The sequence below is a fragment of the Gallinula chloropus genome, assembly GCF_964237585.1.
Source record: "Gallinula chloropus genome assembly, chromosome: 5".
Classification (NCBI taxonomy): domain Eukaryota; kingdom Metazoa; phylum Chordata; class Aves; order Gruiformes; family Rallidae; genus Gallinula; species Gallinula chloropus.
Window position 1 is genome coordinate 67,266,825 of NC_140090.1, and position 15,808 is coordinate 67,282,632.

The window sequence follows — 15,808 nt, forward strand, 5'->3', positions numbered from 1 at the left end:
CCCAGCTCTGCCTGATGATGTATCGTTGAAGACCCTGAGGAAGGTACTGCTGCTTGGGCTGGGGCTACGATGCTGGGGAAGCTGTGCCAGCTGGGAATGTCTTGGGACCAGATTCTGGAGATGCTGTTTGCTCTGTGCCGTGGGGTCAGAAATGAGGTGGAGCTACCTAAATACCATGAGCACACACATCCTCCTCCACATGTCCATGTGTGTCACCCCTTTCCCATGCACAAGTGTCATGGCCATTCCTGGTCAGGTTGCTTGCTTACTGACCCCTGTTAGATGCAGGGTGGATCTGCACAAAAAATGCCAAACCTTGGGTTTGAATCCTGCTGGGCTGGGGATGCCACCTTCTTCCCGAGCTGCTGTCACATCAACCGCCCTTGCTGGGAGCCCTCAGGCTTTGTTTCTGGCATGCCTAGCTCAAGTCCAGCTGCAGGATGCTGTGTGGAACCCTTCCCAAGCTGAGTGGCCACAGAGCCACCCCAGTTTTCTCTCCTTGGAGCCGGATGCAGCTTGGGCGTGTGTCTCCCCGTCAATGCCCTCCACAATGCTTCTGGCCTCACTCAGCCCTGCCAGATCTTTGCCTGGGTGACTGGCTCAGCTCTGAGCTCCCCCCCTGCTCTGGGTGTGGATGCCAGCGATGAAAATAGCACTGGTCTCATCAGAGTCAAATGCAGCCATACAGCAGATGCTTAAAACACCAACAGAAAATCCCTCTGTGCATCTATGGGCTGCCCTGGATGAACTCCTGTTCTGCCTGGGGACCAGGAGTAAAGCTGCCCCATGCTGAGCCACCCAAGCATGTTCCTGCCATGCTGGCAGCCCTGTGGATCCAAACCTCAGAAACCAGAGCCTGGCTTTGACTCCCGTGATGCCCAGGACGGTCGCTGCCTGGGAGTCAGCACGTGGCCACGGGAGGATGGTGGAGCCAATATTGACACCGGCACTTCCAGGGGCACAGCCTGAAATTATGGAAGCAAAGGCCACATTTCTAGAAAGCTGCTGGGACAGGAGGTGGTGAAATGGTCTGCAAAGGGCAGAGGCGGGAGCCCCGTTCCCTGCGAGGAAGCTGTGAGAGCAGATACTGAAGAGGGACCTAACGGGGCCGTGCCAGCCAGGTTGGTCCTGCACAGGGGCAGGCACAGCTCTGGGAGGCTGCAACCCCAGAACACAAGGGGTAGTCTTCTGGCTTGGTGTTCCCACTGCCCACAAACCATGCCTCAACCCTGCTGCTGGTAATTGAATAGAGAGGAGAATTAATTGTGAGCGGGCTGTGTCTCCCCTCCCCGCTCCTCGCCTGCCCTGGGGCTGCCTTGGCGCTGTGGGTAGCAAAGACAAGGTCATTCCCATGTAACACATCCCGGTGGGGTTCAGTCAAGTTCCTTCCCTTTTTGGGGGGGGAGCAGGTTAATGGCAAGCGGTGGGATCGCCCCGGGCTGCTCTGCACTGCTCAGCCATGGAGGAGCTGCTGTTGCCTCCGAAACGCCCCATTAATGCTGCGGTCCCTTTGTGAAGGATCAGCAGGCAGGGCTGGGGGCACTGGGCTGCAGGGCTGGGAAGGGTGAGGGTGGAGCAGGCTAGCACCCCTCTGGTTCTGCTGGGAAGCCTCCGTGTGTTTAGTCTGGGGTGGTAAAAGCTGGCTGATGGCCAAGCATCCTCCAGGTATGGCTGTAAAGTGCTAGGAGCTCCTGGGTTTCATGCTTGTTGGCACTCCATCGCATGGTGTTAGAGGGGAGGGGGATGCTCAGGTGTGAGGCAGCGCTGCCTGTGCTCGGGTGTCCCCATCTTTGTGTGTGCCAACATTTGTCTCACCCTTACCCCATGCCAGCTGCCTCACTGCCTACACTGCCCATCCCCTTTCAAAGGCAACTGCCTCGCAGGCTTGCAGAGCCCTCTGTGCCCACGGAGAGGGGGTCTCCCTGCCCTCCGGACTGCCCAGTGCTGCAGTGTGCTGCTGCACGTGCTGCTCTCCTCCATCAGCTGGGATTAGCGCTGTGTTCCTGTCCATGTCCCCAGCCTGGCAGGAGCAGGGACTTGTGCCTGTTGGCCCTTCTCCGCAAGTGACAGCAGTGTCCTGGCTGCTGCTCAACCTCAAGGTTTCCCCTGGTAGAGAGATGTTGCAGCCAAACCTCCTGCCAGTATTTTGCTGGCTACCCCTCACCCCAGCTTCTCCCAGCCTTCTCCTGCGATGTGATCTTCCAGTTTGCTAGAACCCCTTGTCTCCACTCACCCCATTTTGACCTGGCTGCCCCTAAAGCCGTGGTTGGTGCTGCTTTTTGTGGCTATGCTTCTCTGAAAGAAGTGGTGCTAGTGGGGAGGTTTTAGGCTGATGCTTACGGAGGAGCTGGTAACAGCTACACCTTGCTTGCTTCGACTGCTGTGGGGAGCAGGGGGCTTGCTCTGCTGTCCCTTGCCTTGCAGGAGGAGAGAGGTGGCTGTGGACCACTTCTCACCCAGACTGGGCCAGGCAAGGGTGATGCTGAGCAGTAGTTTGAGTGCTGGAGCTGATACTGGGCTGTGTCCTGCAGATGTCCGACAGGACATCCTGGGAGAGAGCTGGGCTGGTGCTGGGGTGGCCCTGGGTGGGTGGGGGGATGCTGAGGGTCACAGGGGGAATGGGGAGAGAACCCTGCAGTGTGCCCTGCACACTCTCTGGTCTCTGTTGTACAGTGGCACGGGCAGCCCCCTCCCAAGTACTCACAGTCCCTCACCTGCCGCTCCCTCCATCTCCTCAAATCCTCTCTGGTCTGTTCACTTCCAGGCTACAGTTGAGGTTGCTCCAGGAGCTGCTCCCATGGTTCCTGGCTGCCAGGAAGCTCTATGTGGGGGCAAAGGGGAGATGGAGGTGGAGAAGATCTGAGAGCAAGCCTGGATCCCAGCCAGGCTGGGACAGCCATCTCCATGTCCAGGTTCCTTTCTTGGCTCCTACTTTTGTGTCACAGCCCTGCAGCTGCACCCAGGCACCCTCAGCTTTACGGGAAAAGGGGCAAGAGGACTGCAGCTGACACCTCTGGTGTTCAATGTTTCATCTGCTGTGTTTAACACCTCTGAAGAACATGAAATACATGAGCTATTCTCTGAGGTAAACACACTTCTGTGCCTGCCCAGCCTCAACATGGTCCCAGTTTTGCAGATCAGAGCAGTGGGACAACAGGATGGAACCTGACCGAACCATGGTTGTGGCTTCCTCCATGGATCACAGCCTGATGGCTGCTTGGAGCACTGGGGACACAGCAGGTCCCCAAGTTTTTCTGCTGGGAGGGGATACCCTCCACCACCCTCAGAGCAGCTTGGCCTGAGGCCCATCTGGTCTTGGGAACGCCAGGCTGGGGGTTCTCTGCTCGGCAGGAGATCTAGACAAGCCATTTAGTCTTGCTGCCTGGGGATGGAGGGGACCCTCACCCCATGGACCAGGGGGCTTAGCTCAGATGGCCTGTGAAGGAGCTGAGAGGCAGGCTGATTGCCCTTGTGCTGCCTTGCACAGGAAGAGAGGCTGTCCAAAGAGCTTTGGTTTTTTACCTAAAACCCAAAGGCATGTGTGTGTGTGCCATTCTTGATGCAAACATGGGTGACTCAGTGGTGGGCTGAGAAGCATCACTGGAAGAAGGGAAATGCCTCTGTGCAGGCAGCCAGCTTCCCTGCAAGGAGCAGATCGTGGCCATAAGCTGAGGTGGGACGAGCCTGGCAGCCGTGATGCCGACTGTCCCCAGCTGCCGTCACCAGCCTGCTTGTGTCTCTCCTCTGCCCAAAGGTGAGGTAGGATGGGTCTGAAGAGGCTTTGGCTGTGGGCCTGATGATGGCTGGCAGGAGCATCGTCTGTCATCTGCTGTCAGGTGAAGTGTGGCCACCCCTGGGTGATCCCGCACCGGCTTGATTTTATAGCCATGACTGGCACTTGAGCCTGTTTGTGGAGGACAGGGGGCACGCGGGGCTGTCAGCTTGTGGCTGCCTCTGACCCTGTACAGGACACCATAAATCTCCTGTTTAAGGCAGCCTGGGCTGCTCTGGACGTGGTGCTGATGAACACTGTGTGCAGGGTAACGCGAGGCCCAGACCTTTGCCCACCAGCGGTAGAGCAGGGATGGCTGCTGGTGAGCCAGAGCAGCACCTGGGAAAGAAGCAGTGTCTAAAGCCCTGGAATTTTTTTATATATGAAAAAAAATAATAATCAAGGATTGTCTGAATTTAGAGCTGGCTATCTAGCGCTGCCTGCTCTGGTTTCACCAGGTTTTCCGTAGGGAAAGTGGATACAGGGAGCTGCCTCACCAGTGATGTGGCACATCCCTCTCTTGCTTCGGCTGTACACCTTCGGTACCCATCTTTGCCCACTTTTGCCCTCGGTTCTCCTTCCAGATAAACACAGGCTTGGCCCTAGACTTCTTTCTGCATGTAGGAAACCCCCTCAGAAACATCCTCCCAGCCTTTTGCGTCAGGAAAAAGGGAAGGAAAATGCACAAGAGGCTGATTTCGCAGGAAATTTTGGCCAGAACAGGGCAGTCGCCTGCTCAGTGCTGTGCTAGGTCTGACAATACTGGTGCAGGAGCTGTTTCTCTCCTTCGGCCCTGTGGGACCAGCCCAGGATGGGGCAGTGCCCAGGCTCCCCTGCCCTCCTGCAGCACCCCCCAAGCAAGGATGATGCTGGGCAAGGCCAGGTGAGAGCCCTGGCACCCTGGAGGTGATAGTAGACAGCGTTTTGGGGTGAAACAGAGCCTGAGGAGGGGAGAGATGTAGGGACACGTGTCTGGGGTTGCTGGGTGCTGGGGCAAGGGGGAAAACCCTGGATGTCAGGGTCCGTGTGAGCAAATGTCCGCTGACTGCAGCTGGTGCCTGCCTGTGTGTGCGATGCGAGGGGTGTATATTTGGGGTAGGGGCGAGTGCGGAGGGCTGTGCGTGTGGGTGCTGGGTCACGCGCGGCGTGCACGTACAGGACTACGTGTGTAGGGGGGCTGTGCGTGTGAGGGGCGTGAGTGGGGGCTGCGTGGGGAAGGCTGTGAGTGCGTGTGCGAGCTGTGCCTGCACGCCTGTGCGGAGGGCCTGGGCTCACGCGTGTGTGCGTGCTGCGTGTGCGGGAGGGCTGTGCACGCACGTGTGTGCGTGTGCGGCGGTGCAGCCCGCTGCTCTGTCACTCAGAGGCCGGCTGACAGGAGCTGCCTCTCCAGCGGCGGCAGATAGCGCTGATTGCTGATTCGAGGAAACAAAATAGCAATTGTAATTATGGGCTCTGATAAGATAAAGGAGGGCGCGGGGAGCGGAGGGACCGGCAGCGGGGCACGGTCGGCAAATTAGCAGCTGTCACTCAGCGCCGAGCAGGCGGCGCCGGCCCCGGCCAGGTACCGGCCCCGGGGGCCGCCCGCCGCAGCCCCGCCGCAGCCCCCGCCCCGGTGCGCAACAGGTGGCGGGGCCGGGAGCGCCGGGGCTCGCCGGAACAATGCAACCCTCGGCGGCCCTGCCCGGGCAGCGGGGCTGAGCCCCGTCCCGCCACCGCCTGGCCCCATGGCCCCGCACCGCCGACCCTGAGGGTGCCCGCCCGCCCCACCAGGTAAGCGCCCGGCAGGGATGCTCGGGGGGGGGGGTGTGGGGTGGGAGGGGGGTCCCGCTGCCAGGTCCCCGCTCCGGCTGCGGTATTTGCTCAGCCTCGCTCCCGCTCGAAACTCCGACCCTCCCCATCTCCCGGGTAATCCTTTTAATGTCTGGCACGTCCCGGGAGGGCTCGCCCGCCCGGTCCCAATCCACAACGCGCCCGCGGAGCGGCGAGCCCCCAGCGGGGAACTGCGGCCCCGACGCCCGCCTCCTTCCTAGCCCTTAAACCTCGTTTTACTGATGGGGAAACTGAGGCACGAAGCGGGGTGGGCGTCCCGCCGTCGGCTGGCCGCGGAGCCCGGCCCTTAGTGCCAGCCCCGAGTCCGGCGACACCTGGCCCGCCGCTCCCTCTGCCGCGGCAGGTACCGCCGGGGAGGGGAGCGGGAGCGGCGGTGCGGCCGGGCTTCCCCTTGCAGCGGCGATCGTCCCTCGGCAGCGCCCGCCCCCGCCGTCGGGGCTACGGGCCGGCCTCGCCGCCTCCCGGGGCGGCAGCGGGGCCGCGGGGCGGGGGGTTCCCCGCGGCGGGGGGCCGCCGGCCGTGCGCCCCGGGGGCTGGGCGGGCGGGCGGGCCAGCGGGGGCCTTTCCACTCTGTAGCCGCTTGTGCCCTCCTTTCCTCGGGGCGAGGACGCGCCGGCAGGGCGAGAGGAGCCGAGGAGCCGAGGCAGCGCCGCGCCGCGCCCCCCCCCCACCCCCGGGCGCTCCCCACCGCCGCCGGGCCCCGGGCTCCCGGCCCCGCACCGGCGCCGCGATGGACCCCTGCTCCTCGCTTTTCAGCTACGTGTGAGTACCGGCAGCCCCGGCCCTCCCGCCCCGGGCCCGCAGCTCTCCCCCCCGCCCTCCCTCCTTCCTCCGCCCCGGTTCACACCTCTCTCCTGCTTTCTCTCTCCCCCCTCCCAGGTTAATGCACTTGTTCGTCCTCTGCCTGCAAGCCCAGGTAAGTGCCCGCTTCCCGCCCGGCTTTGTTCGCCCCTCGGGGATGGGGGGGTGCCCGGCAGGCGCCGCCGAGCGCCCCGGGCTCGGGAGGAAGGAAGGAGAAACAGTTTAAAACCCAAGAGACGAAAGTCGCCTAGCTGTAAAAAGCTGAGACTGATGAGGGACACCCACCACCCCACCATTCTCCCCCCGGCACCCCTCCGGGCTGCGAAATAAGGTGCAGGGGGCTCGGGCTGCGGGCAGGGAGCGCGCGGGGTTTCCAGGAATGCCGCGGCGTGATTTTAAAGTAGCCTTAGGTCCCGTATCGCCCGGCTCCAAATGGCACTGTGGAGACCCCCGTTTCCCTTGTCCGGGGTTGTTTTCCTACACGGTTTCATCCCAAAAGTAAAGTAGAATTAATATTGGGCGGGGGGGGTGGTGGTGTGTGAGGTGGAGCGGCGACCCCCAAAACCTTACTAAAAACTGGCAGGTTTTGATTCGGCTTAAAATTGTCAGCTTTCGGCATCGCTGTGGTGTGTGGCCAGAGACGCAAGTGTCAGGAATAGCTTGGACAGCCCGGGCAGAGCCCGAGCAGCACCCGCATACCAGCGGGCACGGGCGCTGGGAGCGATGCGCCTCCCGAGCGGGGCGAAGCCCCCCTTTCCCCTGAGATCACAGGTGCAGAAGCTTTGTTTAAAATGCCCTTTAAGCTACTTTTTTTTTTTCCCCCTTCCTTTTTTCTTTTTTTTTTTTTTCCTTTTTCCCCTGGAATCTTGGAAAAAAAAAATCGAATTTCCAGCTGAAAACTAAAGGCAATGAAGCGCTGGGAATGTGCAGTTGTATAAAAACATAGCTGTAATATTTTGGAGTATGAGATGGAGACCAAATAGCAGCATGGCTAATGACCTCTCCTCCACATGGTACCCTCATCAGAGCCAGGGAGAGAATCCTGCTGCATTATCCAAAACCCGTCTATAGGAAACACACATGCACAGGCAGAAGCAGAGGGAGAGAGAGATGACATTGTCAAGGGGAGATATCTCTATAAAGCCAGATTTGGGAGAGAGCGGCGGCTTTTGCTTTTATTGGGTTTTTCTGTTGTTGTTGAAGATGGGAGGAAATCTTCCCATTTGACGTGGGGGTGGCGGGGGGTAGTCCCAGCCTTCTGATGTTGAAAGGAGCTATCTCCTAACATTTGCTCAGAATACATCTTTATAAATGTCAGGGAGCAGCGAAACTTTCCAGACTTAAAAGAGGGATTTGAGACGAAGGGGGGGGGAAAGAGACTCCTGTGCAAGCTAGCGGAGCTGGAGCTGAGGGCGGGAGCAGGTTTGGCTGCTCATGAAAATCATTTAAAGCCCAGGAGCAGCAGCAGCAGCATCGGGTCTGGAGGGGACGGGCTCAGCTGCGGCTCCGGAGCTGGTGGGTTTGGTGTGCTGGGGCTGGGGGCAGCCCCTCTGCTGGCACCAAACCTCTAGCTGCGGGGTGAGGGATGTGTTTGCACGGGCAGGGCGTTAGTGTCCTCGGGTTGTTACCTGAGCTGGGCACGGTTTTCTTACCGTTCCTATCCCTCGTCGCGTTATCTTCTCGGGGATCTTGTATTTAAAAAGCTCCATGAGTGGGGTGTTCGGGGGCAAAAAAAAAAAAAAAAGCTTGAGGGAGGGAAGGCAGCTGTTGAAAGTGGTGGTGTGGCAGCTGGGGTATGTGTCTGGGGCTGTCAGAGCAGTAGTATGCTCAAGCAGAGGCAAGAGAGGTGTGGGATGGATGTGCCAGTCCCTCAGCGGAGGGGGGGAAACCCAGTGCTTTCCTGCATGGCTTTCCTCTGCCGTGATGCCCATCTCAGGTACCCCAGTGCGAGCTGGGACCCACCAAGTCCTGGGGAGGCCTCTGGGGTCACCAAGCCCTGTCATGCTCCCAAGTCATCTGCACCCCTCTGCTTAGGGCATGTCCGGAGCGGGCACAGATCTCTAACAGGCTCTGTTCCCTGCATCCCGGAGTTCAGTGCTCCTTCTCCTGGGGAGGCTTTGCTGGCAGGGGAGCTACCGCTGCGGTCCCAGCTCCGTGCCTCCCCATAAAGCCCGGCTGGAGGCTGTCGATCTCGGCTCAGCCCATTCACCCCTCTGAGGAGTAGAGATTATAATGGTGTGTCGTATATTTTTTAATTTCCTAAAGGTAACTGTTCAGTCCCCACCTAATTTTACACAGCATGTGAGGGAGCAGAGCCTGGTGACGGATCAGCTCAGCCGGCGGCTCGTCCGTACCTACCAGCTGTACAGCCGGACCAGCGGGAAACATGTGCAGATCTTGGACAACAAGAAAATCAATGCGATGGCGGAGGATGGGGATGTGCACGGTAAGGATGCGCGATGGGGGCGGGCAGAGGGGGGAGCCGGGGAGGTGTTCTCAGCCCAGCATGGCGATTGATGATTTCCGTCCTGTTTGTTAGCCAGAAATCATTAAAATCGTTCGGCTTGCGGGGGCTTGTAAAGGGAGAACATAGGGGTCAGCGATCAGCGGCTCTGTGATTCAAGGTGAGGGCAGGTTCCCCGTGCCAAGGGAGAGGATCTGTGCCTCCAGGATGGGCTCTGCCCCTTTCTTTTTCATCCTTGGTTTGCACCTAACCATGAGGGTTTGGGGCTGCGGTGTGCTGAGCTGCACCAGCAGTTTCAGCCCAGGTCTTTTGCAGGGCCAGGAATTTCTTTCCTTTCAGAAAAGAAATAGAAAGTTGGAAGAGAAAAGGTGTGTGGGGAGTGGGGTGAGGGGATGACAAAAGAGCAATGGCTGCTTTGGAACCCCTCCCTGAACTAAAACTGTCTGAAATAGCATTTTCCCAAAGCTCACCCTGTCCCTTCTGTCCTAAAACAAAACCCAAGCGGAGGGCGAGTGAGGCAGGTGGCTGCAGATGAAGATGCTGCAGCATCTCCAGAGACAAAGCATGGGGATTCTGCAGGTGCGAGAGCCTCAGCTACGCCATGGCACCTCTACTATCGTGCCAACCCTGGAACCCCCTCCTCAAAACCTCTGGCACACCCCCCCCCCTTTGAGTCAGGAGGCACTGATCCCTCCACTGGCGATATGTGCAGCCCAAATACTTTGACTGTGTGTGCTAAGGACACTTTGGGATGGTCAAACACCACGCAGGAGTCAGGGGACCAGCAAGCCCCAGAGCCGGCTGCAGGAGGCCTGATCCTGTGCCTGTATTGGGGCAGTGCCTGTATCCCTGTATCTCATATGCAGGAATCACAACTGTTTTTCTTTGGTATTAGCTGCAGTTTCCTTTTTTTTCTTAGGGGGATGAGTAGGAACAATTTTCTTCCTTCTCCTTCTGTATATGGGTTTGTTTCTTCTGCTTCAGCTGCAAACCTCGTGCTGGACGTGTGCAGTGTGAGTGCAGCACCGATTCCTTCTGTGTGCCGTTCCACACATCCAGTGTTAATCTTGCAAATGAATTATTCCCACCCTGGAGCAGCCCTGGCTTGAAAGGGTATTAGCTAATTTCCCAAGCTAAAAATCCCGTCTTGCTTTAGACCTGTAATGCCTGGATTTTAAAAAGTGGTTAGTGCACATTTAAATAACGACCAGGTTTAAATAAGGCCAGGAGGAGGGGACTGGTGGTGGCTCAAAAAACTCTAATAAATGTAATAAAAAGAAGGTTAAGCATTTGAAGGGCTAAGGAGGAAAATGAAGACTGATCTAAACCAGAAAGAGAACAAGCAGTTTTTCAGATGTAAAGTTTTAAAAGAGTTGCAAGTCTGTAAATGTTAAAATAGAGGTTCAGGATTGTTCTATATGAATCTCTAGGGAGGCCCCCATGTCTGGAAGAACTATTAAAACGCTTCTTACTTTCACCTTTTTTAACATTTCCTGAATACTTTCTCCTCTTCGCAGTCCAGTTGGGGGATCAAGTGTGTCTCGCTGCATTTTTTCAGCATTTACGTAGCCACTTTCCCTTCAAAGTTTGAGCATGAAACATAATTTTACCGGGATAAATCTGTCACTTAAGTGAAAGAATAGAGTTGAGAACGCTGGGCTTCCCCCTCCTCAAAAAAGGGTGAAAAAAAGAACTCCCCCAAAACGTTCAGAAATCCACTTCTTAAAGAAAAGAGCCCCCCTCCCCAAGCCCGCCCTTCTGCTTTACTTTATCTCATTTTTTGGGGGTGGGCGTGTAAAGGGGGTTGATTTATTTTTGCAGATGACCCCTTTTCCCCAAGCTGACGTTTTTACAACCGACTTAACATCGAGCCCGGTGTTTTCAGTTATCTGTCTTAATTGTCAATATTTGATTGACTTTTTTTAATTCTAAGGGAAGGCGGCGGGTGGGCGGGTGGCCTCGGCCTGTGCAGCCCGACTCGGCCTGTGCAGCCCGACTCGGCCCTCCCGGGCCGTGCCTGCCACCCAGCAAAGCCGCACTGCCTGTCCCCGGGACTGACTCCTGCCAGTGGCCGGGGTGCTGCTGCAGCTCCCTGACAACTTGTTGGTTTTGTCTGTGCTCAGGGTCTTTGGTTGGGTGAGGCTGGGGTTTGAGGGGGTCTCCTGCATGGGCCTGGGGGTGCAGGTCCTTCGGGACAGGCCGTCCTCATCCTCGGCGGCTGGTGGGGCCAGAGCCGTGCGCTGGCTGGGCTCGTGCGGGGCAGCAAACCCGGCTGGTGGCCGTAAATCATGGCTGCCCTTTGGAGGGGGAAAAAAAAGCCAAAAGAGAAGAAATGTGCATCTTTAAAGCGGGTTTTGTGCTAGCTGGGGCCGAGGCCTCCCTGTTCCCTCCCTCCCTCCTGAGTCCATCCCTCCCTCCCTGCTCTTTCTATCTCTGAGAGAAAAATCAATTCTCCTCAAACCTTTTACTGCCTCTGAGATCAATTCCTCCCCCTTCCCCAATATGGATAAATAGGGGGTCCCTCTTTCAGTGCATCATTTGCAGAGCACTGTGGCTAATTTTGGGGATTCTGGGTCTGTGCCAGGTGCTGGATGTTCATACAGGGGTAGCACAGCATGGACTCAGCTCTTGCCACATTTCTTGGGTCTGAGTCTGGTCTCTGCCTGGCAGATGGGCTGTGGGCACAGGGCAGTTTGGGGACAAGAGACACTGCAGAGTGACATTTGCAGGATGAGGTGTAGGGTGGGTTTCCTCTATGAGCATGGACCACAGCTTTCCAGGCACTAGCAAGTTTTGGGATGCTCTTTCCATTGCTCAATTCTGCTGCTGCCTGCACTGGCTGCTCGTTGTCCCCACCCTCAGTGCCATTGACCTCAGCAGTACCTGTGATGCAAGGGATGCAGATCGGGGCATCACAGAGACAGTGACAGCAGTTTGCTTCTAGCCCGGAGTGTGGTTTAGGCTCATTTTAGCTTTTGCTTGTGCCCACAGCCTCCTTTTGCCATTCAAAAGCATCCTCCTGCAAAGCCACCCATTCCAGAGCCACGTTGCTGCCCTTGCTGGGCATTGATGCTGCTGGGGCTCGCTGGTGTCTGAGCATCCTGGGGTGTAGCGATAAGGGAGCTGGGGTGGGCCACAGTCCTGAGGACACAAACAGACTCTGTACAGAGGTTGGAGAGGAGGAATAAGGCAACAATGGGCTTATTTTCACAATAAGGCTATAGACTTTGAGGGCTGTGCTCTAATTACCTTGCCAAATTGTGCTTATGTCACTAGGGGCTGATGTTGGGCAAGAGGTGATGGTAGTGACATGGGACAATCTGACTGTTTCAGCCCCATGGGGAAATATTTGGTGCTTGGCACAGCTCTTCTGAGGGGCAAACAGGTAGCCACTGTTCCTGCGCCGGCTTGCCCTGGGGAGGGAAGCTGGCTCTGGGGACAGCAGCTGCAGTGTTGGGACTAAGGATATCCTGTCCCCATCCTCCCCCTTCCCAGGGGATGGATGGTCTTTGGGCTCAGGTTCCCAGGGCAGAGGCTGGGAGGGAAGGTGACAGGTCTATTTATAGGCAGCCCATCGACCCGGTGATTTGCATAGCTCCTTCGGAAGTCGATCGATACCTCCATTAAAAAACTGAGACCAAATCAATACGCCCTCTCGACTCGTGCAAAGGTGAAAGGCATTAAAAGGATGGCCATACCCTTCACGCCTCCCTTGCCAGCTGCAAAGTCACTGCTCCTCCTGCAGCCCAGGCCCGGTGGAGAGGCGTGGAGTGATGTCCCCTGGGCTGGGGACAGCTGGCAGCATGCTGTGTGCTTCCAGAGGGTGCCTGCCGGCAGGCTCGCCCAGACCTGCCTTGTTCGCAGGGAGCTGGCTTGTTCTCCACAGCCCTGCTCACTGCCCAGCCTCCCTTCTGGGACGTCCCTTTGGCACCTGAACCGCTGAGCCCCATGGAGCTGGGCAAGGCACGGCCACTGCCCCTCCAACTGAGGCCGTGCAGGGACACAGGGAAGAGGGACTGGGACTGACTCTTGATCTTGTGCCCCGATTTTAGGGCGCTCTCCAGCCCAGCAGCTCCCTGCCCTGCGTGTGCCCACTGTGCTCAGTGCCAGGTGTTGCTGAGGGCTCCATTCCTGGTCTGGCTTCATCCCAGATCTCCTCTAACCTCTCTCTGTCTTTCCTCCTGCTGCTTTCCCCAGCCAAGCTCATTGTGGAGACGGACACCTTTGGGAGCCGTGTACGCATCAAGGGGGCAGCGACAGGGTTCTACATCTGCATGAACAAGAAGGGGAAGCTGATTGGCAAGGTAGGGTGCTGGGCTCAAGGGCACGGGGCAGGATAACAAGGGGTGCATTGTAGATGTTCGCAGGGGCTTGGTGGGAGAGGAGATCTTACCTGACACAGAGCCCATCCCATCTGTGGGGATGGGGAGGTGGGATGGGGGTACCAGGGGCTCAGCCAGCACACCCTTGGGATGGAAGGGGAACGAGCCATCCCAGGAGGGAAGAGGGAGAGCAGGAGAGGTGGGCGGGTGCCGTGTGGGGCGCATTCCTTGTATCTCCCCAAACAAATAGGCGGATTGCTGGGCTATTCTCCCCGATTACATGGTACAAGTGCCAGGAATGTTAAGATGCTCCGTGGGGCTGGCCCCAAGGCTGCCCCGCTGAGCGCTGGTTAGTCACGCTCCCTCCGAGCCTCCAAGCTCCCTCCCCAGGGGCAGAGGGGACTGGATGTGCAAAATCCCGCTGGGATAGGGATTGTCTGGGATGGTTTTCTGTGGCAGCTCTCTCCCTGGGGCTGGCCAATTCAGGTTCCCCCCCTTGTCTTGCTGTTGCCTGTAATGGGGAGCTACCCCTGTGCTCCCCGCCATCTGCATCCATGAACATCAACCCCATGGACCTTGTGTCACCTCTTTGTCCCCTTGATGCCCCTCCTATATTAAACACCTAAGAGGATGGGTGAGTGAATCGCTGCTGAGATAGTTTCCCAGTTGTGATGCTGGCTGGCAAGTCTAGCCCTGGCGCAGATGGGGCAGGATGGAAGCTGGCAAAAATCTCCTTGTGATGCAGTGAAAGCTGGGACAAGCATTGTCGGGTCTTGCAGCCTAGCGTTGGCATCCCACTGGGGATGTGAGGCACAATGAACAGCATCTGCCCACCACAGTGAAAATCAGATTTTGGGCAATTTGGACGCGTGGGAGAAGAGGTGGGAAAAATAATCCCTTGGCTGCCCGCAAAGATCCCAGCCCTGTTGTCCCACTAGCTTGTCTAGATCAGGGTAGTGAGAAGGGGCCCTCTGACAAAATGCCCGTTGCTTAAATCCCTTCTCTGTCCCCTTCTCAGAGCAACGGCAAAGGCAAGGACTGCGTCTTCACAGAGATCGTCCTGGAGAACAACTACACGGCGCTGCAGAACGCCAAGTACGAGGGCTGGTACATGGCTTTCACCCGCAAGGGCCGCCCGCGCAAGGGCTCCAAGACCCGGCAGCACCAGCGCGAGGTACACTTCATGAAGAGGCTTCCCAAGGGCCACCAGACCACCGAGCCCCACAGACGCTTTGAGTTCCTCAACTACCCTTTCAACCGGAGAAGTAAAAGGACTAGAAACTCCAGCTCCAGGGTGGCCCCGTGATGTGCCCGTCTCTGCCTGCCCTGCCTGCACCTCTCCCGGAGGCCTCTCCTCTGAGCTTGGTGGACTATATGTAGAGACTTTCCCATATGGGTATTAAACAACAACAACAAAAAAACACAATAGGGAGGGGGGAGGTTAAAAAAAATAAAGGACCTGCTCTAGCTGTTGATAATTTTGGGGGGTGGGGGGGGTTCGGGTTTTACAAAAAAAAAAAAAAAAGAAAGAAAAAGAAGAGAGAGGCTCTATTTTTGTACTCCAACTTTAAAAGGAATGAAATGTTCAAAGACTGGTGAAGGGGGAAGAGCCCTTCGCTTAGAAATGTTCTAGTCTGTTTGGGGTCGTGTTTTATTTTGTAATATTTTTTTTTTTCCTAGCTCTAGGGGTAAAAGAGATAAAAAAAAATAATCACCGTGTAAAGCAAGCAAAAGGAAATGGAAATCCAAATCTGGGAGTGATGTGCTACTTAAATGAACTGAATTAATGCTTACTGGAGAAGATGGAGAGATCAGAAAACAGTTATGGGAAGGGGAATTATTTCAGAGGTGGCCTGAGGTCTCCCGGGTGGGTTCTGTAGCCTGGGTGATGCGTGGGCACCGCTGGCTGCAGATGCTGGCTGCGAAGCCCGGGGTGAGGACTGCTGGATGCTTTCCTTCCTTGGATGTGTCTACTTCTTCGGCTGAGCAAGGGGTTGCTGGAAGCCACTTGCATCCTTTGGAAAACAGGGCCGGCTTCCCAACTCTCAAGTTTTTTCCTCAGGAGGGGACAGGGGCAATGGACGCCCCAGAGAAAGTCCTGAACTGACTTGGTACCTCTTACCCACAAGAGCATCTCTGGCATTTGGGTTTTTTAAGCTACTAAGGTGAGGCAGTTTGTGACAGCTGCTGAGGAGCGGGCTGGTAACTGTTTTGTTTTGTTTTTCCATGTGGAAAATGTGAACTCTTCACCAAAAATTGATATTTTTTTTTCTGTTTATATTTTTTTATCAGATGGAAGTTTTCATCCATGAAATTAAAAAACAGTTTACAAATTGCTGTGGAGCCATTTTGGGCTGGTTTTGTTGTAATACTCCGTTGGTTGCTGACACTTCTGTTGTCAGCTATCTCCTCCAGGTTTGCCCTTTGATAAGCAATACTGCTGTTCTTGTCCTCCTAGGAGAGGAGATGTTGTCTTTCAAAAGAAGCCAAATTTTCTATTTAGAAAAACAAAACCACGTGGGAAACATGAAATCTCCTTGAGTGAACATCCCCAGCCAGCCCTGCTCTGTACATGCTGCCCTGGGACTGCGACTCTCTCCAAAGGGTTAAAGCAATTAT

The 15,808-nt window shown here is 56.5% G+C and overlaps 1 protein-coding gene across 1 annotated transcript; it reads left to right on the plus strand.

Moving 5' to 3' along the window:
- Positions 1 to 6,332: 6,332 nt before the first annotated feature.
- FGF8 (fibroblast growth factor 8) lies at positions 6,333 to 14,495 on the plus strand (the record flags this gene model as incomplete). Its single annotated transcript, XM_084265181.1, has 5 exons — positions 6,333 to 6,364; positions 6,482 to 6,518; positions 8,669 to 8,849; positions 13,065 to 13,171; positions 14,208 to 14,495. The coding sequence occupies 5 exons, from the start codon at positions 6,333 to 6,335 to the stop codon at positions 14,493 to 14,495; spliced, it is 645 nt and encodes a 214-aa protein (XP_084121307.1).
- Positions 14,496 to 15,808: the final 1,313 nt, after the last annotated feature.